This window comes from Eleginops maclovinus, chromosome 23 (genome assembly GCF_036324505.1).
Source record: "Eleginops maclovinus isolate JMC-PN-2008 ecotype Puerto Natales chromosome 23, JC_Emac_rtc_rv5, whole genome shotgun sequence".
In the NCBI taxonomy this organism is placed as follows: Eukaryota; Metazoa; Chordata; class Actinopteri; order Perciformes; family Eleginopidae; genus Eleginops; species Eleginops maclovinus.
The window spans coordinates 12,002,867-12,024,937 of record NC_086371.1 but is presented as its reverse complement, the minus strand read 5'-3'; the positions used below and the strand labels follow the sequence as shown (position 1 = coordinate 12,024,937).

General features: G+C 40.1%; 1 protein-coding gene across 3 annotated transcripts in view; it reads right to left on the bottom strand.

The window, feature by feature from the left end:
* Positions 1–22,071, bottom strand: part of tsc22d3 (TSC22 domain family, member 3) — a 32,577-nt gene that overhangs the window by 5,547 nt on the left and 4,959 nt on the right. The window contains exon 1 of one of the 3 annotated variants that reach the window (XM_063876307.1): positions 1,684–1,898. The exons of 1 other annotated variant lie outside the window; for it this stretch is intronic. In XM_063876307.1, coding sequence (XP_063732377.1) covers positions 1,684–1,883 — 200 coding nt within the window. In that variant the 5' untranslated portion in view covers positions 1,884–1,898. Of the gene's footprint in view, positions 1–1,683; positions 1,899–18,665; positions 19,175–22,071 lie in introns of those variants that run through there. One more of the 3 variants, XM_063876308.1, reaches the window with a different exon arrangement.

Sequence of the window (22,071 nt, the reverse complement as noted above, 5' to 3'; positions counted from 1 at the left end):
TATTTTTGGGGAGAAAATAGAGTTCTGTTATGTAACAAAATAATTAGAGTGGAAAGGCTGACTTTTGTAGGCCTAATAAGCTTAAGCAGAAAGCACATTGACTGTGCATTAGGCCCCATAGTGCCTGTCGTCTCAGATTTCGCACTGTGACAGTACAGCTGCCAGGTTTAATATCAGGCTCTGCTCTGGTGATGGGGGGCTGGTGAATTACCCTACCCTGCTGTGATAGTCCCACTTAGGAGAGGGGAGTCACACCAATTGCCTTTGGCTGCGCTGAGATGCACAGATAGAAACTACAGACAGTGGGGAGCCTTCATGCACGGTACAAGTAGGACATACATAATAAGCCACATGCTGTAAGAAGACGGTATAAACTACAATGTGCACAACCTTTCTGCCTGCTTTATTTACTGTTTAAATATTGCTCCCACAAAGATCATGGCAAGCGTTAGACATCTTTACAGAACATAGGCAGTTATATTTTAAATAGTTTCTGCATGTTTCTAAGTAAGTTGAAGTGCCACACTGTGATCTACTCCATCTTTTCAGGAAATAAAGCCCTTTAGATTTCTGAGGAACTCTTTCTGCCTGACCATGGTTGGCACGCGCCCAATCCAGTGAGTCAATACAAGGCTAGGCAATGGGCCACAGTTTCTATCCCAAGTGCAGGAGCCAACCACGTTTTATAATACTGTGATTCATCTGCACCATTAGCTGAAGAAAAACAAGGCAAAGACATGCAGTCAATGTCCCAGCTTTTGTTATGAGCAGATGTTGAGGGTTTTGACACTACAAAATCAAGATTAACACAGTTTAGCACAATAACAAAAACACTGGCCTTCAAATTGTGTTGATAGCTTCCTTTTGTTTTTACTGCAAGTGTCCCACATGTGCTCTCAGAATTAGGAATGCATGGCGTGTATGAGAGTGTGACCTAAGAACACGCAGCCCTACCAGAACTTGCAGCCAGAGGCCGTCTCAGAGGAAGCTTGTCAGTGAGGGCAACAGGAGCGGTAGAACCCAATGAATACTGAACACTATACATACACAAGGACACCCACAGGCACTCATTATTATCACATCACCTATAAGTCTCCTGAGTGAATCATGGCACATGGCCTTGGTCTTGCTCCTGAGGTTTTTCAATACATTTAACAGGCTGTCAATTTCTGCCCTTGGATTGCATGTATAACCTCATGTGATAGGTGTATGAAACATTCAGTACATGCAGAGGATGTTGACAGGACTGACATTGTTATCCAAGGGCAGCCTGTTTTCAATTCTGCAGCCAGCAATCATTAGAAATTCAAAAGTTGTCTTTCAACAACATGATCATCAAGGTTATTTTAGAGAAAAGATGATTGTTATAGTGACATAGCAGCTTGTTAAACACAGAGGCGGAGACGTTACAGCTTTTTCTTCTGTTCTGTTTCGTTCTCTATTTGGCAAGATTGAACATGATGGAAAACAGATTCACCGCTCACAATGCATGAATTGTAATCCAGCCATTTCTTGACAAATGCTCCATCCGCCACTATACACCATTTAGACGCTGACACATTCCTGTTAACATCCATCTTTTCCTGAACTGTCTTTAATGTGCACACCTGTCACTGACACTCATCACTGTCACGCCAGATGTCTTCTCACACACAAGATAAACTCTGACTATCCCCCACTTACCGCCGATCTGGCTTCTTGAACAGACCCGGTGAGTAAGGTGGCGAGTAGCTCATAGCTCTCTCAGGATAGCTGAAGTGTTGGTAATGGCAGCAAAATCGATGGGGAGGTTCGGCCAGGCGGTGGACGCACACCGTCCTGGGAGATGGTGGCAAAACCCCGACGGGCACAAGTGCACTGCGACGCGACTGAGAGTGTCCCATCTTGGCTTACAAATGAAGGGAATAGAACAGCACAGAGCCCTTTGACTGTTTCCTCACTGTTCTGCTGTTGTTTGTTCTCAGTTACTGTGTTCTCAAGCACAAAGAGACGATTGAGCACTGGCAATACCTCTGGATATGCAGCCATAACTGTGGGTGCCATGCTCTGACTGGCACTCGTATGATGTGTGTCCAATTCAGTGGAACACAATGTCCAAGAGCAACAATGAAAGTTTCCTGTGAAACTGCCAATTGTTTCACCTCAACACTGTTGAATTGTCTGTTTTAAGCAGCAAAATAACTTTCTCTAAGTGTACCTGAAAATCAGCATGCCTCTCTCCATATCTCATTTAGTGGTAATATGTGTAATAAAAAACATAATTGAGCCGTTGTTCATGATACTAAGCAACTAGTTCTCTATAGTATGACCTTATTCGGCAATATATTTCCCAGGTCATTAGAGGCAGCAAAATAAGAGGAAACTGAGTTTTTGCTCACTTATATGGACTGGTTTTAGAGCTCCTTACAGAAAATAAATCATTTCAACACTGCTGAGAACTTGTTTGTAAAATCATGCCGTGACAGATTATTTACTTTGGTGGTATTGTATTCAACATTTCAGATGGCGTGAGTAGTGTTCACAATCCCTAAACACTTTTAAACTGTGATTAAGTAGGTTTGTCAGTTTCAATAGGCCTGCTTTGTCATGAAAGTTGAAATTAATCTATTAATTTTTTTAGAGCTGTTGCTGCTGGTTAAGGTGTAACAGCAAAAGTAAGCCGCCCACGCCCTGATTAATTGCAAAGTTCTATTAGGGTTGCTTAAATTTCTCGCCGCTCAGTCTGCATTTAATCCATCTTTTTTGCAAGTGACATTTTGGGTTATGGAGTTTACGGATTGTGTTACACAGATGAATGTGGTGTTACATGACAACCAGTAGTGGAAACACTGCTTCTTTTCAAAGATCTATCATTTGGGGTGTTACATTTGCTTATTGGCATCTATCCCTACAAATGATATAATGTAATATTGTGTGCCATAATATTTGTTTCTGAATTGCAACTGAAAATCATAAAAAGCCATAAAAAGGGCCTTCTAATTTTACCCTTAGCAGAATAAGAATATTAATAGAAAAATATAAGATTCAAAGCAGTGTATATTTTAAATGTATATACAATTTTGTTGGGTTTATGTAAACAGACATAATCCATGTTATCTTCAGTTTCTAACCATTACTGATCACAATCATAAGTCAGGGTTATGTTTTGGATCAGTTCAGCTTCCTGTGAGTAATCTTGCACAGCATCAACAGGGGGAATTGATGGCTTCTACTGGGCATGTTTACTCCCATCATGTCAGGACAACAAACCATCTTTTTGTTTTCAGGATTGTCATTTAATCTCAGGTGTTTTTATTATTTGTTTTCCCTTTTTTAATTTCTTCCTAAGAAAGAAGTGAAGTTTAACATGGGACAAAACATTTATGACCTATTTCGTATTAATGTAGAACTTGACATGGTGACATCCTATACTGTATGTCTATTTATAGATACTGCTAACCAAAGGGAGTTTCTTGTTTTTCTGCCACACAAGTAGTATTTATGTTCTCACACACATTATCTGTACAAACATGGGAAGACTCATACACACACATCCAGGAGACCTGCAAGTATGAGTGACAAGGCCATTCATGGTGTTATTATGTGGTGTTTAGTAACTGCAGCATTTCTCCCCTAAATCTCTGAAGAAAAGAAGCACATGAATGAAGGATAAAGACACTTAATTTCAGTTGATACAAAGTGATACAAGTTCACTTACAGTAGCCTTCACTGCACATAATATCAGTTTACAGCAGGACAAGCAGTCCTGTAGCTAATGGTGCAGTGTGCAGTGAATTGCATTTAACAAGCTTGGGGAGCATCTGGCACCAGGCTGTAATTCAGCATAAGTCTACCAGCTTCAGGCTATAATGTAAAGATTTACCTTGTCCTATAACAGGGAGAATGTCCTGGTTAAATTTACTGTGAAAATACTGACATAGAGCAGAGACCCAGAGGAGTGTGTTCGGGGAATATCTCAGTATGGTCATGCCGCATTCATCCCTCAACCCCATACCCACCTAAGAAAAAATAACAATATGTTCTACCTCATAGGATTCCCATCTGTGTTTCAGTGCAAATATGTGGTCACATATGAGTTTGTCTGCTATGGCTGTTAAGGGATTAGACCCTCAGGATGTAGTTAAGTGATCTGACTAATGGCTCTGTGGATGCTCTTCAAAAGGTCAAAGGTGGACGCAAGTGGCCATCCATAGCAGTGGACTTTTTATTAGCTGTGTCAAATTGCTGACTATACGGGTCGCCTAGTTTACCACAGTATTTTAAGAGAAAGCGGTTTGACTGCTCATAACTTTCGGTCTGGTTTAATTACTGTAAATACAAATCATATCACATATAGAAATACAGGGCAAAGCATGATGTGTTTACTTCCATCCAAAGTATTTTTAGTAATACTCAAAAGACTAACCAAAACACAAGTCTGCCACTTTGCATGACACCTGTGATAAATACATGGCTGGATCATGTCCCAGAACAAAATGTTACAGAGTTCCGTGCCATCTGTCCATCTTCGCGTGCCCGTGTTACTTTAGTGAACTGTGGACTGTTCAGCTGTCGTAGTTGGTGTTGATCCTTTATGTGTATCTCTATGTCCAATCTGAGTCACTCAGCTGTGGAATGCTGACTTCCCACCAGGGTACATGCTGCCCTTAAATCCATCTCAAAACTGTCATTGCAAAGAAAAAGAAAAAATCTACTGTATGTGCTGTGAAGCTGACTTATACACAAAATTGTTCTGAGGCAAAGCAGTGTGGTATAAACTGCAAGCTGTGGCATCTGATGACCTTTGCTACAATTTTCAAAGTCATTACAAAAATGGTTCGGCACATACGTACATTTTTAAGCAAAAAAGGACATCACTAAGAAGATTGGCGGTATCTGAGCTGTACGGTAAACCATGCAAAGTCAATCCAAGTAAAAGCTGACCATCCTTATATGGCAGTGTCTGTGCTTTAAGTAAATACATCAGCTACATTATGGCTGTCCTTCTTTAAAACAACGACAAAGAAAATCCAAGATGAAAAAAATACTTGAGAATATATTTTAGAGCAAAATAACAGGGTGATGGATGAATCCAAACAAACAATAAGCGATTTTATTGCTTAAGTTAGTTTGGGAACTACTAATAAATACCCCTTGTGCAGTCTTTGAAATAGAAGCAGGATGATCATCTCATTGTTTATTATTAATATATCCTCTTACTGTTTTTCTGTATTCTCTCACAATTCTGTCCTTCTCTAACGAAAATTAATTTCTCCCATGTCAACCTCTCCCTGTTTCCATCCCTCCACACTCCTCATCTTTTTGCAGCCGTGTGCCTGGTTGAGCTTGCAGCTGTGTGACCCAAGTCACCGGCAACTGGGACAACACTGGAGGGAGCAGGGCCCTCCATCAGCCGTCCCCTGATGTGTGTTTGTGTGCTTGCTTGTGTTTTTGTTTGCCTGTGTGTACGTCGATGCGTGCGGTTCTCCACACACTTGCATCTCATGCACGTCTGGCCTTGTCAGCACGATGTGGATTTAACTGGATGACAGGCACCCTGCTAACTATCGCTGTCAGTGTCATCCAAACACAGAATCGTTCCCACAGACTCCTGCAGGCTCCTCCGCTGAGCACTGAAGCTAATCCAAAGTCACCTGTGAGGTAACGATGGAACAACAACTCATTTCCCATGGAACATTTAAGACAAGTCATTGAAGGTCATTGTTGAAGGGAAGTTCAGGAACAGCTTAAACTACTGGATTAATGAGTATTAAATATTCAAATAGGACCAACCGTAAGATATTTCAACTAAATTATACTAGTAAAAGTTTAATTAATATATGCAAAAACAATAAATACAATAACTACATATTGACTTATATTAATTGTATTTTGTCAAGCATTTCGTTATGCATTTTGTGTTAATCGTTTTCATTCATCCCATATAATGACTCATGCTCAAGAAATCTTGTCATCTACAAAAAATAACTCTTTTTGAATCCGTTCAAAAGGAAAACTTCAAATATATCGCTAATGTCTTGCAAAGTCACCTTCAGAATCAATGTATATATTTAAGATATGTATGTTTAAAGCCTCAAAGTCAGAGATAGCAGTGGCCTGCGTTTCAACAAAGTTGCTCATATTAGCCTGAGGAAATTTCATCAGCTTCCACTGATCTCTACAAGCCACGTAAATGGTATTATTCTCCTTCGAAAGACCACCGGAATGACTCAGATCATAATTCAATCAGCTTTCCTATTTCCACACAGCATGCTCTTTCTCAAGCAAGAGAGCTGTGAATCTAAACTGTAATGATGGAATAACAATTGATCTACAGGGGCAGGTATGCCAACTGCAAATATAAAAGCACCGTCAAATGGAAGCAACACTTTAAAGAATAACTTGCAATATAGACTGTACACTATCTAGAGGCACACACACAGGACACTTACCACTGTGTTTAGAGACAGAAAAGTTAATAAAAACAAGACTTGAACCACTTCTCCCTGGTTCGGAATGTAGTCTCTAGATCTAAGTTCCACTCCAGAGATCTTCCCCTCTGTTTGTGTTTAAACTTGGGGCGACACTATTGAAAACTCAGATTGATTGCGACACAGTATCTGTGCAGTCGGACATCAAGCGACGCTGCCTTCATATGTAAATTTGCACATAAATTAAGCCAAGCTATACAGTCGTAATAAAGCCATTCACAGGCCATTTTTTACTTTCTCTCAAAGAGGAACCTGATATAACTCTGTGAAAGGTTGCATCAGGGGGCTCATGTATATTCAGCACCTCCAGTAATTCTCCCTTTCAAATAGCATCACAAATTAGAATCATTCAACTTTGGAGTCTGAAAAACCACAGGGGGATAAGCCTGTGCCGTCCCACAGAGGTACAGTTTAGTTCTCATGCAAACAGAGAGGAGAGCTGAAGAAGGAGAGAACACGGTGTACGCAGTGTTTCCTCAGCCTGCCTGCCTGCAGAAGATCCCCTACCGTCAGGGGACAGGCAGAGACAGACTGAGGACAGGGCCAGATGTGCCGGCCCCATTCCACTACGTCTTAAAAGGAAATATGTTGGTGTTTCATAGAAGAATGCTTCAAGAAAATGTTAATGAGAAAGTGCAATTAAGGAAGCCACATCTTTTTAAGGCGAAAAACTTAAATGTATATCCGGATGTCCACCACCCGTGAATATGTTCAGGCTGTAAACACAATTATTTTGTTACAACCCATAAAAAGTAAAGATAAAGTCATAATCAAGTATTTAAACAGGAAATTGTTGAATACTGTATAACATTACTTCACACGACATAATATTATATCACCAGGTGTATATGATAAAGAAAAAGATGGCTTTAAAATGTTTATTTTCGTTCAAAATAAATGTACGTTATTTTATGTAGATTCATACCCACTAAAGATTAATTCAGTAGATCTTTATTTTCCTGCCAGAATGATATTTTTCATTTATAATATCAAGTCAATTAAGTCAATGTTCTTGTTTGTCTTGATTTATAAGTTGATATCCGTTTAATGAATCTTCATTCATGTGTTGCCTTCCATTCCTCACACTTAATACTTAATGGTGTATTCCAACATCTGCCTTGTATCAACAGTGTGTAGGTTACTTTATGCATTCCTGAAAAGAACATCTGTAATTCATGATATGCAGTTATATAACAAGCTGTAGGGCCCCCTACTAGTGGTATGTTACAGTACACTTGTCACTGCATGGACAGTTTATGTAAGTTGGATCCTACAAAAGAGATTCTTACATGGCTTTTCATTAACTAAGATTCCCTACCTGATGTGCTGTAAACTGTACAGAGTGTACTATAATAAAATTATTATATTATATTTAATTGATTTAGTGGATGAGGCTGTAGCCATCTATCTCTGATCATCATTGAAAGTTCTACAGACCTCAAGTATCTAACTCTTGTTATTGCCAATGACTGACATCAGTTCGGCAGGCCTTATTCGTGCAACACAAGAGCACTATTTCAGGATGTGACTCAGCCAGGGGAAGGATCAGGATCAAAAGCTGTTACACCATCCAAATAAACTGGGAACATAGTGATATCCAGCACCGTCAAGTGCTGCGCTGAGAGGTTGTTGGGAGTGTACAGGAACCCAGCCTATCCTGCCTTCAAAAGCCATAACGCCTTCCCCTCACACAAAGACGCAAGTCTCATAATCTCCACTGGTTGGTCATGTTTGTGTTTGTTGTCAGTTTTCTGGTTGCGCTCCACTTGCGGACGTGCATTAGGGTTGAGGAAAAGCGAACAAATAGAAGTCAAAGCAATCTGAAAAAATGCATTGTGAGGTGACAGTACCTCAAATGGACAAAAAAATGATGTGAATGAAATAAACAAATAACCAGCATTACAATACATTGCATTTACTGGGGTTGGAGATGCAACTTCCCTAACTGTGATTTTCAGGCTACTTTGAGTGTTACTGTGAAAAAACAAACGTGTGAAGCTCACCTTTTTATAACGGGGTTTTCCTTGAAAACACTTCTCAGCATCTGCAAATTGTGTATGCCGCTTTGTAATGAAGGAAAATGTTTGAACTTACCAGGTACGTAATGCTGTAGCTGCTGAATAATGACACTAATTGTGTCACTTATTTGCAATTTGCATAAACAAAGTGGTTTTGAATAACTTCATAGTTGTTGTGAGGTTGCAACAAGTCTCATAGGAAAACTTGTGCTTGTAAAATATAAGCATGAGTTACTGTGAGGATTATACCCAGCTTACATTTTCACCTGAATTTGATTTCCATAAATCTCTTAGTCATCATAATTTGAAGTTTGTGCATAAGACCAATAGCTGAACGCAAAGATAAGGTTCAAGATCTCTTCTGAAAAAGAAACAGGAAATACTTCTACTTGAAATGACTTTTGAACTTGGAGTTATTCAGAGTACACAGGACAAGTTGTCTTTTTTAGATGTCATTTTCCTGGTCTCCAAGCTGCTCAGAAGAGTGAGTAAACACGACCTGCCAACCCAGTCATTGTATGAAGACTCGGGTAAACAATGTAGGCTAAATTGGCCTCCCTCCAACGTGTATCTAAGAGGTCCAAAGTTCACTTATAAAACCTGAGGTACACTCACGTATCAGTTCTGCACGCACGCAACACACAGGTACATAGTCATTCTCCCATGCAAGTACAGATGTGAATTCAAGCATGCATTCCAACAACACTGAGAGATTCACACCCATGAGTGCATGCAAAAAGGACAAACATGCACCAAAATATGTAGATAGAGACACAGAAACCGATTTGTATATGATATTCACACTCATTTGCGTTCATTGACGTAGGAAGGCTAAGCACACAAACACACACACACACACACACACACACACACACACACACACACACACACACACACACACACACACACACACACACACACACACACACACTTTGTTCTCTGTGTTTTTGTCTGTCCGGACATGTAGTTTTACAGCACTTGGCAGAAAGTCGCTCACATTCTTCAAACTGTGAAACAGAGATTCTGTATCAGCTTGACACCTTTCATAGGAATTAGATTAAATGCAATTTAGAATTAAAAGTTCATGAAGATTTAAGGATTAGCACTGCTAGGGGCTGAGTTCATGTAAAAACTGTAATCTTATCTGAAAAAGTCTCTGGCATGAATCAAAACAGACCTTTTACACATGCATGGTAAATAAACAAGAAAACGATGATGGCTATGCTTATGATTTTTCTAATGGAAGCTGAGGGTTACTGCAAATCTGTAATCATATCTGGCAGATTGACAATGGGACGTGCGCAAGAGCTCTTTATTATTTTGGAGATGGACAGATTTGCTCACGTAAGCAGTGTTTGGGAGCCAGTAAGATGTCATCTTATCTTCCTACCCACATCACAGAGTTCATAGAAGGACAAGGTTCCCACCAGACAGAAGGTGAGGGAGTACAAAGCATTCAAATGCATTCTTTTGGAAAGCAATTTAAACTATCAAGAGAATATATTAGAAAGAGAAAGAGACAGATGGAGGTCAATGAGGTCAAGAACTCAGCCAGTGCACTCAGGAGCAGCATACAGATCCAGGTTTGTGTTTGGCTTTCACCCTGCAATAACACAAGAGCACGCTGCAGCGCATTTCAAATCTGAGGAGTATGCCCAGCTTCGTGTTGTTGTTTCAGACTTATTGCACACAACAGAAGGTATGTGTCAGTGATTTTGCTTGAGAGTTAAAGCACAACCTTAATAAATTATCAAACTGTCTATCCATCATTCAGTCTTTGTGTCGTAACAAAATAGTCAAAATATTTGGGCCAATCAATTTTATATTGCAACATTTCTGGTGATCCAGGTCGTTTAAATATGTCACAATGTGAGATTTATTGTTGTCTCTGCAGATTCTCACAAAGATAACTACATGTAAAAAAACAGAAAACTTTTAGCATCTGGCCTTCATTGTTATTACAATAAATGAACCTGGGAATCATAAATGGACTAATGTCAGTTAAGCTATACAAGCTATTTTGAGGAAGTATTTAAGGATTTGCAGAACTGAAACAAAAATCTGGTATTTCACAGGCTCATACACACAACTCCTGACATTCACACACACCAGGTTCATGCACACGGTTATTATCTTTGTTTTTCCATGAGACTGATTGTCTTCTTCACACCATTTTAATGACCGTGGTGTGCTTTCTTGGTGAGACTATAATTATAGCCCAACCACAGAGGAAGAAGCATGGTGTGGCGCCTGCAAGGTACCTGCCAACCTTTACAACATAGACATCTACTAAAACATCATATTGGTAACAGTATGTGTCTTGAGTTTTTTTATATTGGAGTTATGAATTTATCTTGCCAATGGGGGGGTTTTAGCCGTGTCACTTTTGTGTCTTGCCTGCCACCTTGTGCACACTCATTTGTCCTGCTGTCTGAGTCATCTGTCTCGTTTGTTTGGGTTCTCTCCCCCGTTCTTCTTCTCTGTCTGCGCTGCACGCCTCCTCCTCTTACAGATATTGTTATACCCTTTCTTTTCACAGTCTCTGCGCAGTAAATCCTATTTGACTGGCATGCTTCAGGACAACCCAACCTGGCACGAGGTACTTATCCTCTCTCTGACCTGCCTCATCATAAAGTTGTTGTCTCGTAGACGCCTACCTACTTTTGGCCCAGGTGTTGCTGTACAAAGCCAGTATGTGAGAACTGAATTTGGGTGCCAGGTTTAAGGGGTCATGGTTAAACAACAGCGGCCTTATGCAATATGAATTTAGATTAATGTGTTTACTCTACAAATGAACCGTGGCTGAGTTCTGGCACAAAGAGAGAGTGCTGTCCTAACATGCCCTTATCCTGTTGTGAATAGTATGAAAATAAAACATTTAGGAACGGATCACCTTCTTTCTGTTGAGCAGATAATTGTGTCACACACACAACACACACACACACACACACACACACACACACACACACACACACACACACACACACACACTCTCATTTATTCAGAAACTTTAGGTGACATTTTGTGTGGCATAGCCATTGAATAAGCACAAACTATACTGTATATGTGTGTTCATGAGCCTGTATCATATGTCATGTACAGCACATTTATGACCTGTGTTCAAACTGATTACAGCCTTCTTGACACACCCATTGCAGTTTAGGAAGTACTGCAAGATACATGTTTCTTTAACTTGAAGATACAGGGAACCACAATTTTGTGGAAGTTACAGCAAACCAAACATCGTCAGAACTTAAAGCATCCCATTAGAAACTTGAAACTCCAAATGGGTGTTCAATTTCTTATCTGATAATGTACACTACATGCCTGTTGACGGATCCGAAGGTTAAAACGGTTGTAGGTGTGTGTGACTGAAGAATATTACCGATGTTTCTTGCTTATTTTTTCTATTTTCTATGAGCTCTTATATCAAATCTGTCTGACTTTATGAAAAGTGAAACCACAGTCAGACACGTAAACTAGTGAATAACAAAAACAAGGATCTAAGGTATTGCCTTTCCTCAGTTCAACTGATACTGTGTGCCTGCACTATGCAGCCTGAGGACAGCCCCTCTCTTTGTAGCAAAGACTGAGCAGAGAGTTACCAAACACCAAAACAGGAAAATGCAAAAATGAGGAAGAGAAAGGGAGAGGAGGAGGAAGAGGGAGGGAGGGAGGAGAGGGCTTTCACAGCTGCTGTTAGGCAGTGTTTCCTCTGATACGAGCCTTTGGCTGTACTCCCAGTTCTTTAGGTAAACCGTCAAAAAACATGGTTACCTTGAGTAATGAGCTTTGGGGGAGGGGGGAGGGCGTGCTGGTGTTTTGGTAAAAGAGAAACAGTGATAAGGTCTTGATTTGGCTAAGACAAAATCTGAATGATAAATGATTCTCTTTTGGCTTGGGGTTTACACAATCCGCACACAGTTGTACCTAACACTGTATTTGACCCGTTCTCCTGGCAGGTTATGAAAATAAACATGACATTGTAATATAACCGTAGAAAAAATGAGTGCTAGTCAGGTGTGCAAGATCAAATCCGCACCTGTGTTTATTAGACGACACATTTTAAAGCTTGTTTGAGGGATGTTGTGCAGGAGGAACAGTGCAGAGATCTGCAAAACCTGCTAGCCTCTTATCATGGGGTCGAGATGGTAAGCTAAATCTAAGTCTTTAATCCGTCCCACTGCACATCTCATTGTGTTAGCGACAGCGATGCTAAGGACTGTTTGGACTAGAACTGCTGGGCAACCGTTTTTACAACTACTTTGTATTATTGTTGTTACCATCATGGCCTTGGCAGAAACCTAAAAACACAATTCAGGATATTTTCATAGGTAGCTTAGTATTACTCTTTTTTAACAATACAAATCTAATAATGTGGATTTCCCTAAAGATACTTCACAAAATGCTTGTTGTGTGTTCCTATTCAAGTTAAACCATGGCTTTTGTTTCCATGTGTTTCAATACAATGCCCAGTGTAAATGTTAACATGGGAGGGTAAATGAGAGACTTACCTACAAAGACAGGCCCCAGGAGACCCGTTTAGCGAGCTGTTATCAATGGCCTAGATATTACTGCACTCATGGGGACAAGTGCTTTCTCGTCTGAATCTGATATCTCCTTCTAGAAAGTATATTTGAATATGAATAGGAGGAAGTATCCTGCTAGTCATTCAGTTTATTTTTTTAAATTTTGTATCCCCCCTTGCCGGTTGTCATAGAATAGCAGCAGGGGACTTTGTTTTTTTATCAGGGTGTTTCTCTGAATTTCCCACTGATAGGAGCTACAATAGCATCCTTTCCCTCTAGAGGGTTGTGCATGGGTCCATGACAAAAAGAGCCAGAAATACAGCAAACCACTCACTCAAACCACTAAATGGATCAGATAACAAGGCATTCGTTACGATTCAAACTGGTGATTCTACTGATGCAATCTTTGAAATAGCATGGAAGGTTTGCCTGTGTTTCGCCAACATTTCAGCACTGTTGTGTCTGTTTGTTACGTAACCTCTGGTGAGAACAGGACATGGTCTTGGAATCAGGAAGAGGTCTAGCCTTTACAGTAGACATAGATTAGTCATGGTCAGAACATTAACCTATCGACCGCTACATCCCAGAGATGCCCTTCATCACATATGTTAGCAGGATTTAGCCTCAGGCACTTGCGTGAGAGACGTGTTGGGAATCCTGATCCATACATCACGTGCCATATACTTTTATAACAGTGTCTTAGTGTGTTCGATTGAAAACAAAGCCCTCAAGCAGTCCTGAATTTGCTGTAAATTTGCTTCACTTGGATAGAAATGTGTTTCTTGACTGTCTTGCGTGCAGTTCTGCAATCTATCAGACCGCATACTGAAATGTAAATCCACCTTATGTAAGCAGGCATTTTAACTCTGTCATTTAGCCCCACAATCCTTGGAAAAACACAACATGCAACAGGCAAAGCAAAGCTGAGTAACAGTTATGTTCTTTATATGCACTTTTTATCTCCCACACAGCATATGAGAGGAGCTGGGAGAAAAATATATTTTAGAATTATGCTAAACAAGCCAGAGGGTGATGCATCAGTTAAAACATTAGGCCAGGCTGAGCATGTAGAAAAGACAGATGGAAATATTTAGGAGAACGGCGAAAAGAGTCATGCACCTTGCAGATGATTATGATTTCCTGTTGAATTCCTGCAGATATGAGCTACTACTTTTGCACCATGGAAAATGTGAACGGCTGCTATGTGCATTAGTAATTAAAAGTTTGGAAACACTTTAACCTGCTCTTGTAGAATATCTTGACTAGATACTATTCTCTTGACTTCTTTAGGGTGACCTGAGCACTGAGCTGTAACTTTTTAAGTGAAGAAATCTATCATATTTTCTGCTCTAATCACATTTTTCTACAGCTATAGAAGGCCCCTACTGAAGCAAGAAAACGTCTTGACCTCAGCTAATTTCCACACAGTCGGCTCACATGTACTGAAAGGTTGTGACCCCGTCTGTTGCATATACTACTGTCTTCTCTCTCCCTCTCGTTCTCTGTCTTTCTCTCTCTCTCTCTGCAAGAGCGAGGCAAGCTCCACTTCCCTAACATGACACCTTCTGTGCAGGCTAGAAATAAATAGGCCTTTGTGTGCATGCAGGTCCCTGAAAGACTGGTGTCAGGGTGTTGAAGGCAGTCTGGATCCCTCCCTGTGTGTATTTGTGAGTGGTATGCTGAAGTAAATGCACATAAGGGGGAGACAGTTGGGAGGAATACATGAAGAAAGGGAGGAAAAGAGAGTTTCAACATTTGTCAACAATCCTCACAAAATCCAACACTTTCTTGATTTTTGCTGCTTCCTAAACCCAGCATATGTTGCTTTACTGCAGAAGCATCTACATGCTTTCAGGTTTTTAGTGGGCCGCTGTTTAGCCTAATGCCAGACTGTGTAAACACCAGAGCATGCAAACATAATGATGATCTGTGACTCATTCATCCCGATGACACCATACTGGAAGGAATGCAGAAAGAGGTCGTTTAATGTCACTGGTGCTAATTGCTCCTCCTGATGGCACAGTTAGATGGCAGGGGATTGAGGCATAATGCCCCATCAGATACTTGAACTGGCCCAGGCCGCTCCATGGTACGACTGCCTCTTTTAAAACCCAGTGACACAAAGAAGTGAACTCTTGGACAGGATGCATCTTGTTATGTTCACTCAGTCTCTCTCTCTCTCTCTCTCTCTCTCTCTCTCTCTCTCTCGCGCACTCTCTCTCTCTCTCTCTCTCTCTCTCTCTCTCTCTCTCTCTCTCTCTCTCTCTCTCTCTCTCTCTCTCTCTCTCTCTCGCACTCCAGCTCTCTCTCTCTCACTACATCTCTCTCTCTCGCTGGCTCTATAGGGAATGGCAAGAAAACTATTGCTGAAACTTGGCAAATGCATTTATTTTTCTCATTTCTGTCTTGAAGGCGTTTGCCTGCAAGAAATCCACAGAGAGAGGAAGAATTTGGTAGAATGGCTCCCCCTATTAAGGCTACCACTGGGACCAGTCCTCAGTCCACCTCTCCTTTTTTCTCCTAAAGTTTTATGGAGGAGAACTGACTTTATTTTGAGAGCCTAGATAAATTGCTGACTTGAACAACTGTTGGACTCACCATGATAACTGCATCGTCATCCTAGAAAATTGGTTCATCTGGAGGTTTCTTTGCTTTTATTATTTCCTTTTTTGGGTTGTTTGGGACTTTTTCTGCAGTCTCTTTCTCTTTTTTTTCTCCTTTTACAGAGTCCGTCTGTGAGAGTTTGGAAATTTGGATGCAAAAGTAACAAACAGGAAACCCTATTCATTTCACAAAGTTAGAGTTTGATTATGGTTCATGGGGATTTGCCAGTCATTTTGCCTTTTCTGGATCATGTATACTAGAAAACTGTAATTCATAGTGGCAGTTATATTACATTTAAGTTCTGCCAAGGTCTGCCTCTGCCCACAGAAATAAAGAAGAAATGTTTCCTTGATTTAACAAGTTTATTGCATACCTCGATTCATCTGATGAAACAGACCCATTGCACCAAGGCGAGAGCAGGTTGCCTAAGATGTTCTCCACTCAGTTTCCCAGATAGACAGCTGTGTGAAGTCTTTTGCTTGTTTATTTTTGTTACATTTTAATGTTGCGCAAAAGCCAGATTTAATGATGCAATTATGGATGACAGCACGGCACAGGGGTTCTCAGAAATGGGACAGGGCGGGGGGTGTAGAGGTGACATGTCTTACAAAATGAGGTAAACACTTCAGAAAGCTTTAATTGAAATAAATGTTAAAACAACCCTCAGGTACTGTAGATCAAATTAAGGATATGATTGTGTGATGGTAAACAGATGTCAGAGACTCCAGTATGAATCCAATTACACATTACATAACCGTAATGTTTAATTGGAACCAAATCATCATAATGCCGCTTAACTGAGCGTGACGTACTGCCTGTCTTTTTTTTAATACCAAACTCATTACAGCCATTACATGACAGGAGAGTCATATTTGGTAAACCTAAATTACTTTTAATCTCTGTAAATTACATATCCACCCCTATGCCTTAAAATTGTTTACTGAACACAGACACACAGCTTTCCAGTAAATTCCAAAATAGAATATGGGATTGGTCCTTGTGTGTAACCTTTCCTTTGTTTTGTCATGTCATCATGACCTGCAGAAGCACCAAGAGGTAATTGTTTTCTTTCCCCAAAACTCTAGGAGCATTTCTCAGTAACGGGCTGTGGAAACACCGTTGCTATAGTATATCTCTAGCTATCCTTACAGGGGAAAGTACATTTTGAGATGGTTTGTGTACGTTTGTACTCGTGGATAATTGATAAGGCTTTACACATGTATCTGTGTGCTCGGAGCAGAGAAGACACTTTTTGATGTGTATCACAAATGTCCTCCACTTTTGTCCTTTTCTCTTCGCTGTGCATGTGTGTCATTTGTGTGTGTGTGTGTGTGTGTGTGTGTGTGTGTGTGTGTGTGTGTGTGTGTGTGTGTGTGTGTGTGTGTGTGTGTGTGTGTGTGTGTGTGTGTGTGTGTGTGTGTGTGTGTGTGTGTGTGTGTGTCCTGGGGACATTGTGTACCCAACCTGTGTGTCAATAGTGCCAGGGGAGAATAAGATAGGCTAATGATAGGCCTGGCTCAGGCCCACTTAACAAAAGCACTGTCTGGCTGCATTGTGTAGCAGATTATTGTGGTGAGAAAGAAATGTACTCAGTGTAGTGTGGGATAAATGCACTTTGGATGCTGAAACAGGCATCCAGAGAGAAACAGATGATAAGCATCGGTATGAATCTGAAAAAGTCTGGGTCTGCCAGTCCTTTTAAGGCATGCTCTTAAAATGAATTGTTGAGGTTTCTATTCTTACTCTTTCACTTTGGATACATATTTAAAAGTCTTTTTGATATTCAGCTGACTGATTGTCTATCGTGGATCATGATAAGGATACAGTAGGCTCATGAAAAACATTTGTTTCCACTACTGTTCCTCACCTCAGCCAAACTCTAACTTGGCTCAACAGGGTGCTTTACCACATTCTTACTTCTTATGCAGAGTTTGAAAAAATTGAAATGGGAATCCCAAACCTTCCCAAATGAAAATAACAGAGTGAACGTTTTACTGCCCTCCAACTAGCAGCTTTTAACCCCTTATTGCTGGGGGAGTGCAAGTCTCAAAGCATCATTTCATCTCCCTGCATCTACATCATGAACTATGGAGACAAAACAAATGTTTTCCATTGCCTGAATAAAGGTGCAGGTTGTTGTGTGCAAGCTGCAGTCTGACGAAAAGACAAACCAGAAAAATGCTAACCCTTAAAATCAAGTATTATGCAATCTGTGGTACTGTCTAATGCCTATTTAATTAGTGTGATTATAACAGATTAACTGTTTAACACTATTACTCACTCCCAAATACAGGGCTGATTGCATGTGGGAGTGTGTGTGATGGCAAGTGTTGACAGGCTGTCTTATTATCTAAGTAGGCGCCATTGCATGGTCCAAACAGATAAGGCTGCTGGCACAAGCCATAGTCACTCCAATCCGCCCTGTTCCCTCCGACTTACATAAGTTTAACAGCTGCCAACTAGAAGAACAGAGATGGAGGCATTGAGTAAAAATAGAAGGAGAAGAAAGAGAGAGGGAAGAATAAACAACGATAAGAAAAGAGGGAAGATATGTTGTAAATAAAAGAGGAAAGGACAAAGAGATTTGCACAAACAAGAAGCATTAAAGAAGAAAGGGTATGATTTGATGGGAGGTACTGCTTCTCTCTTTTGAAGTATTTTTGGGATCCGTTTTTTAATGCTTCCTTCTTTTTGTTGTTCAGAAATGTGGCCTGATTTGAACTTTCCAAAGGTATCTCAGCTTTCCCTTCAGGGTGGAGATGTAGTTTTTGTTATGTCTTCATACTTCAGTTACTTTTTCCTGGAAATCTTTGACACAATTTTAAGTCATGTTTATGTGGCAAGGCTGACATTTATTGACTTCTGTACAAAGAGGTTTCAAAATTCCCACAACATTAATTTGGACATATTTTGCTTAATGACCACAACACAAAGAACCCAGTATACACTTGGAGGTTGGATATGTAAGATTAAGAACCACAGCATAAAAACAATCTTAAAATAGACATAAAGCAAACATAAATTACACTTTCATTTAAACATCATTAAATTGTTTCGTTTAATGTTTAACTGCCACATCACGTTTAATGATATAGGGTTGTGGTAAATGTAAGTCTTGTTTACTGTATTGTCTGAAAGCAAATGCATACAGTTAGCAATAATATTAAAATAAGTTAATTATTGTTAAAAGCACCTTTACAAAACATGTTAAGTTTCTTTTCCACGCATTTATTATGACTCTTTTCTTCTGGTTATGGTGAATCCCTTATGAAAGAGTTTTCTAAAACGTATGTTGACGACTTTGATAGCAAACGTAATGTGTTTTAGATTTGTAAAACTCTCTGCGACATACTTGACTCCACTCTCTGTCGCACATGACAGAGTATCTAAGCTGGATTCTGTGGTGGTGACGTGCCATCTACAGCATAGTATTGTGGGTCACCTGTATGCAGTGTGAACTGTTAGCGTGTTCACATTTATGTGCTTGTGTTTGTGTTGCCAAGGATGTGTCTTGTGTCTTCCAGACAGACAGTTTGATGAGTCAATCCTGCAGCTGTCATTGAAGACATGATAGGTTCATTAAAAGATTACAGGGCTTATTTGTTAAAAAAGGTATTTGCTTTCATGCTCTTCTTCAATTCTTCCCAACCAAACCTTAAATAATAAGGCAGACAGTATTTGTTATGACTTTTGTGCACTTTTCAATATGTTTGGACTTCCCAAACCTGCCTGTGTGAGCTTAATACCCATTTGTTCTTACTGAAAACACACTCTAAAAAGAAAAACTGTTATGAATATACAGTCAGATTTTTTGTAATCATTTCTTAAAACAAGTAGGAATTATTGTTTCTAGCTAAAGGGTTCTAAAACAATAATAAAACATAAAAAATGCTTAGGGGACTATTTTCATTCCTGCTAGCCACTATTTACAGCATTCGGATGGTGTGTGTTATCATTTCAAAATTAACCACCATGCCCAAGGTCATTGTGATGAAGGAACATATCAACCACTGCTAAACTTAAAATGAGTTTCCTTTGACTTTTTTTTTAATAGAAACTGATTTAGATGGAGAGCAACTTTTGAAGCTATCCAAACAAATGTATAGCAAACAACCGTGGGACGAGATACTGTAACTGCAATCTGATTAGCATGTTTTGTTTATAGCTTTGCTAGGGGCAACAGAACATGGAACCACAGCGTGTTGGTAAAGACAGGGCCATGGGCAGGACGTTGCATCAACTGCTAGCAGCTGCAGGGTGTGGTGGTGGATTTCTGAGTTGACACACACTGATGTCTGAAGGTTGAAGTTGATGGTGTGCGTTCGAGGGGTAAATGTATTCATGTTCCTGTAAACTGTGTGCCTTCACCGACAACTGAACCATCACTTTATAGACAGAAGACAGTGTTTAGTCCAGTGGTGGAGGACTCTCTACATACACACAAGCAGACACAGAACAGTACATAAACTTGTACACAAACGATTGAGCAGTGGTTCCAGGCATCTACTGGCACCGCACCAATGGCAGCCTATTCACACAGTCGCAACACAACAAGGCAGTAACTCAAGAGGTCCATTAAAAAGCCATTATTGTACATCGCTTTTTAAATAGCTCCTTTGGTGATAAAATCAGACACAGGGCTAATTTGTTGGGCAAACGCACCAAATATATACCAACATGTGTTTGTTTTCCAGTAGTTTCCAATATTGTGAATCAATCTCCCTGAGTGTCTCTTTTCCACAAACACTTGTTATTGCTTTTTAGTTCCTGTCAACAGTAAAGAATGACTTCCTTCAGCCATAGAAAAGGGTAGAATCTTTCAGACAGAAATCTTCAGTCTACTTTTATATTATAGTTCCACCTAACGTCAACAGCACACTATTTTTAGCAAGTCCTGTCTGTGTTTTGTCTTTGCCCGGCCTCCTGTTTGCCTGTTTGTCTACCCCTGACTCTCTCTCTAGCTATCTCTCCCTGTAGCTCTCCCTCTCTGTTCACTGAAATTGCCCAAACCTCGCCTCTGTGGCCTTTGTTTGTCAGGTATTGGCTCCCAAGACTTCCAGGAGGCCATGAATCTGTTTTGCCAACGCGACATCCTTCCTTTTGTGTACTCGCCAATAATCCGTGTTTTCTGTTTATATCCGTGCCTCCTGCAACCCATGACGCTATGTAACGCTCTTCGAAGTTCTGAAGGACACATAGTTTTTCCTTTTTACCAGAGCCACCAAGTTACACTGTTTCATTGTGTTTCAAAAATGAACTTGAATAAAACAAACGGAATTTGATAAAGATTATGTGGTCAGCACGGATCTGACATATATTTATTGTTGTATACATACGATATAGCAGTAGGGATAAACTAAAATTTAAAATTCAACTAACCCTAAACCTAACCCTACGCCTGTTCATCTTGTAGCATCTAACTTATGATCATTCGTATGCAGTGGGGCTGCAATTGTGCTGTATGTTTGTTCTTAGTGTCCCCTTTGATCTGGAGATGTCTTTCATTATATAGCGTTTGTTTGGCAAATATGGCCACTTTTATAGTAGCAGAGAATACAGAGGAAGCAGTGTTTTGTTTACCTTATCCTTACATCTTTGCCATTACATATGTATTTGTGTGCTTCCAAACGGCCATAATGTTATCTGTAGAAGTCTAAATACCCGGGGAGTAAGCCAATGTAACTTCAAAAGTTGAATGTGTTTCAGTTCCCAGGTTCTCCTCTCTCCACCCTACACATTATGGAAACTGGATGCACTATTATTCCTGTGACCTCCCCAAAAGTGTGAATCACTTTTGCCACAAGTCTTCCATGCAAATGTTTTCCCCTCAAAGACTGAGCAGGCAAAACTGTCCATGTTAAGTTCTTTGACAGATAATTCTGTGTGACCGGCACGGAAATTAATGCAACCGGTACCTGTACAGTCATATCTGAGGTATAGACGGTATTCACTAATTATGCGCACGCATTATAGAGAATTGAACCAGTGCCATGTAAATAAAGTCAAAACTGAAACTCACAAAGATGCATCTCTAGTAGTTTCACAGGCATGTGTTTCTCTTATGGCAATCATTACAATTATTAAATATACATTTGTATGGATGGCTTACACATGACAAACTTGTTTTCCATAATTTAAATAGCAGATTACTAAATGTATATTTTGGACTTCTTGCAAAGCTATTTTGTGGTTTATATTTTGATCAAGCCCTAAAGCGCAGTAGGATCTCGGATACAGCTGGATCCTGTCTCATCTCCATTTCGAGAGTGGTTGTCATGTTCAGTAGTAAACTGAAACAAACCCAAAGGCCAGTGATCGTCTGAGGCCAAAGTAAGGCTCTTCTACCTCTGTAGGACTTGGTTAGTTAAAAATCAAAGTGTGAATAGGTCAAATAGCTGTGTAGGAGCAAAAAATCAAATCCAGCGAGACGTTGGTACTTCTCTGTCAAAA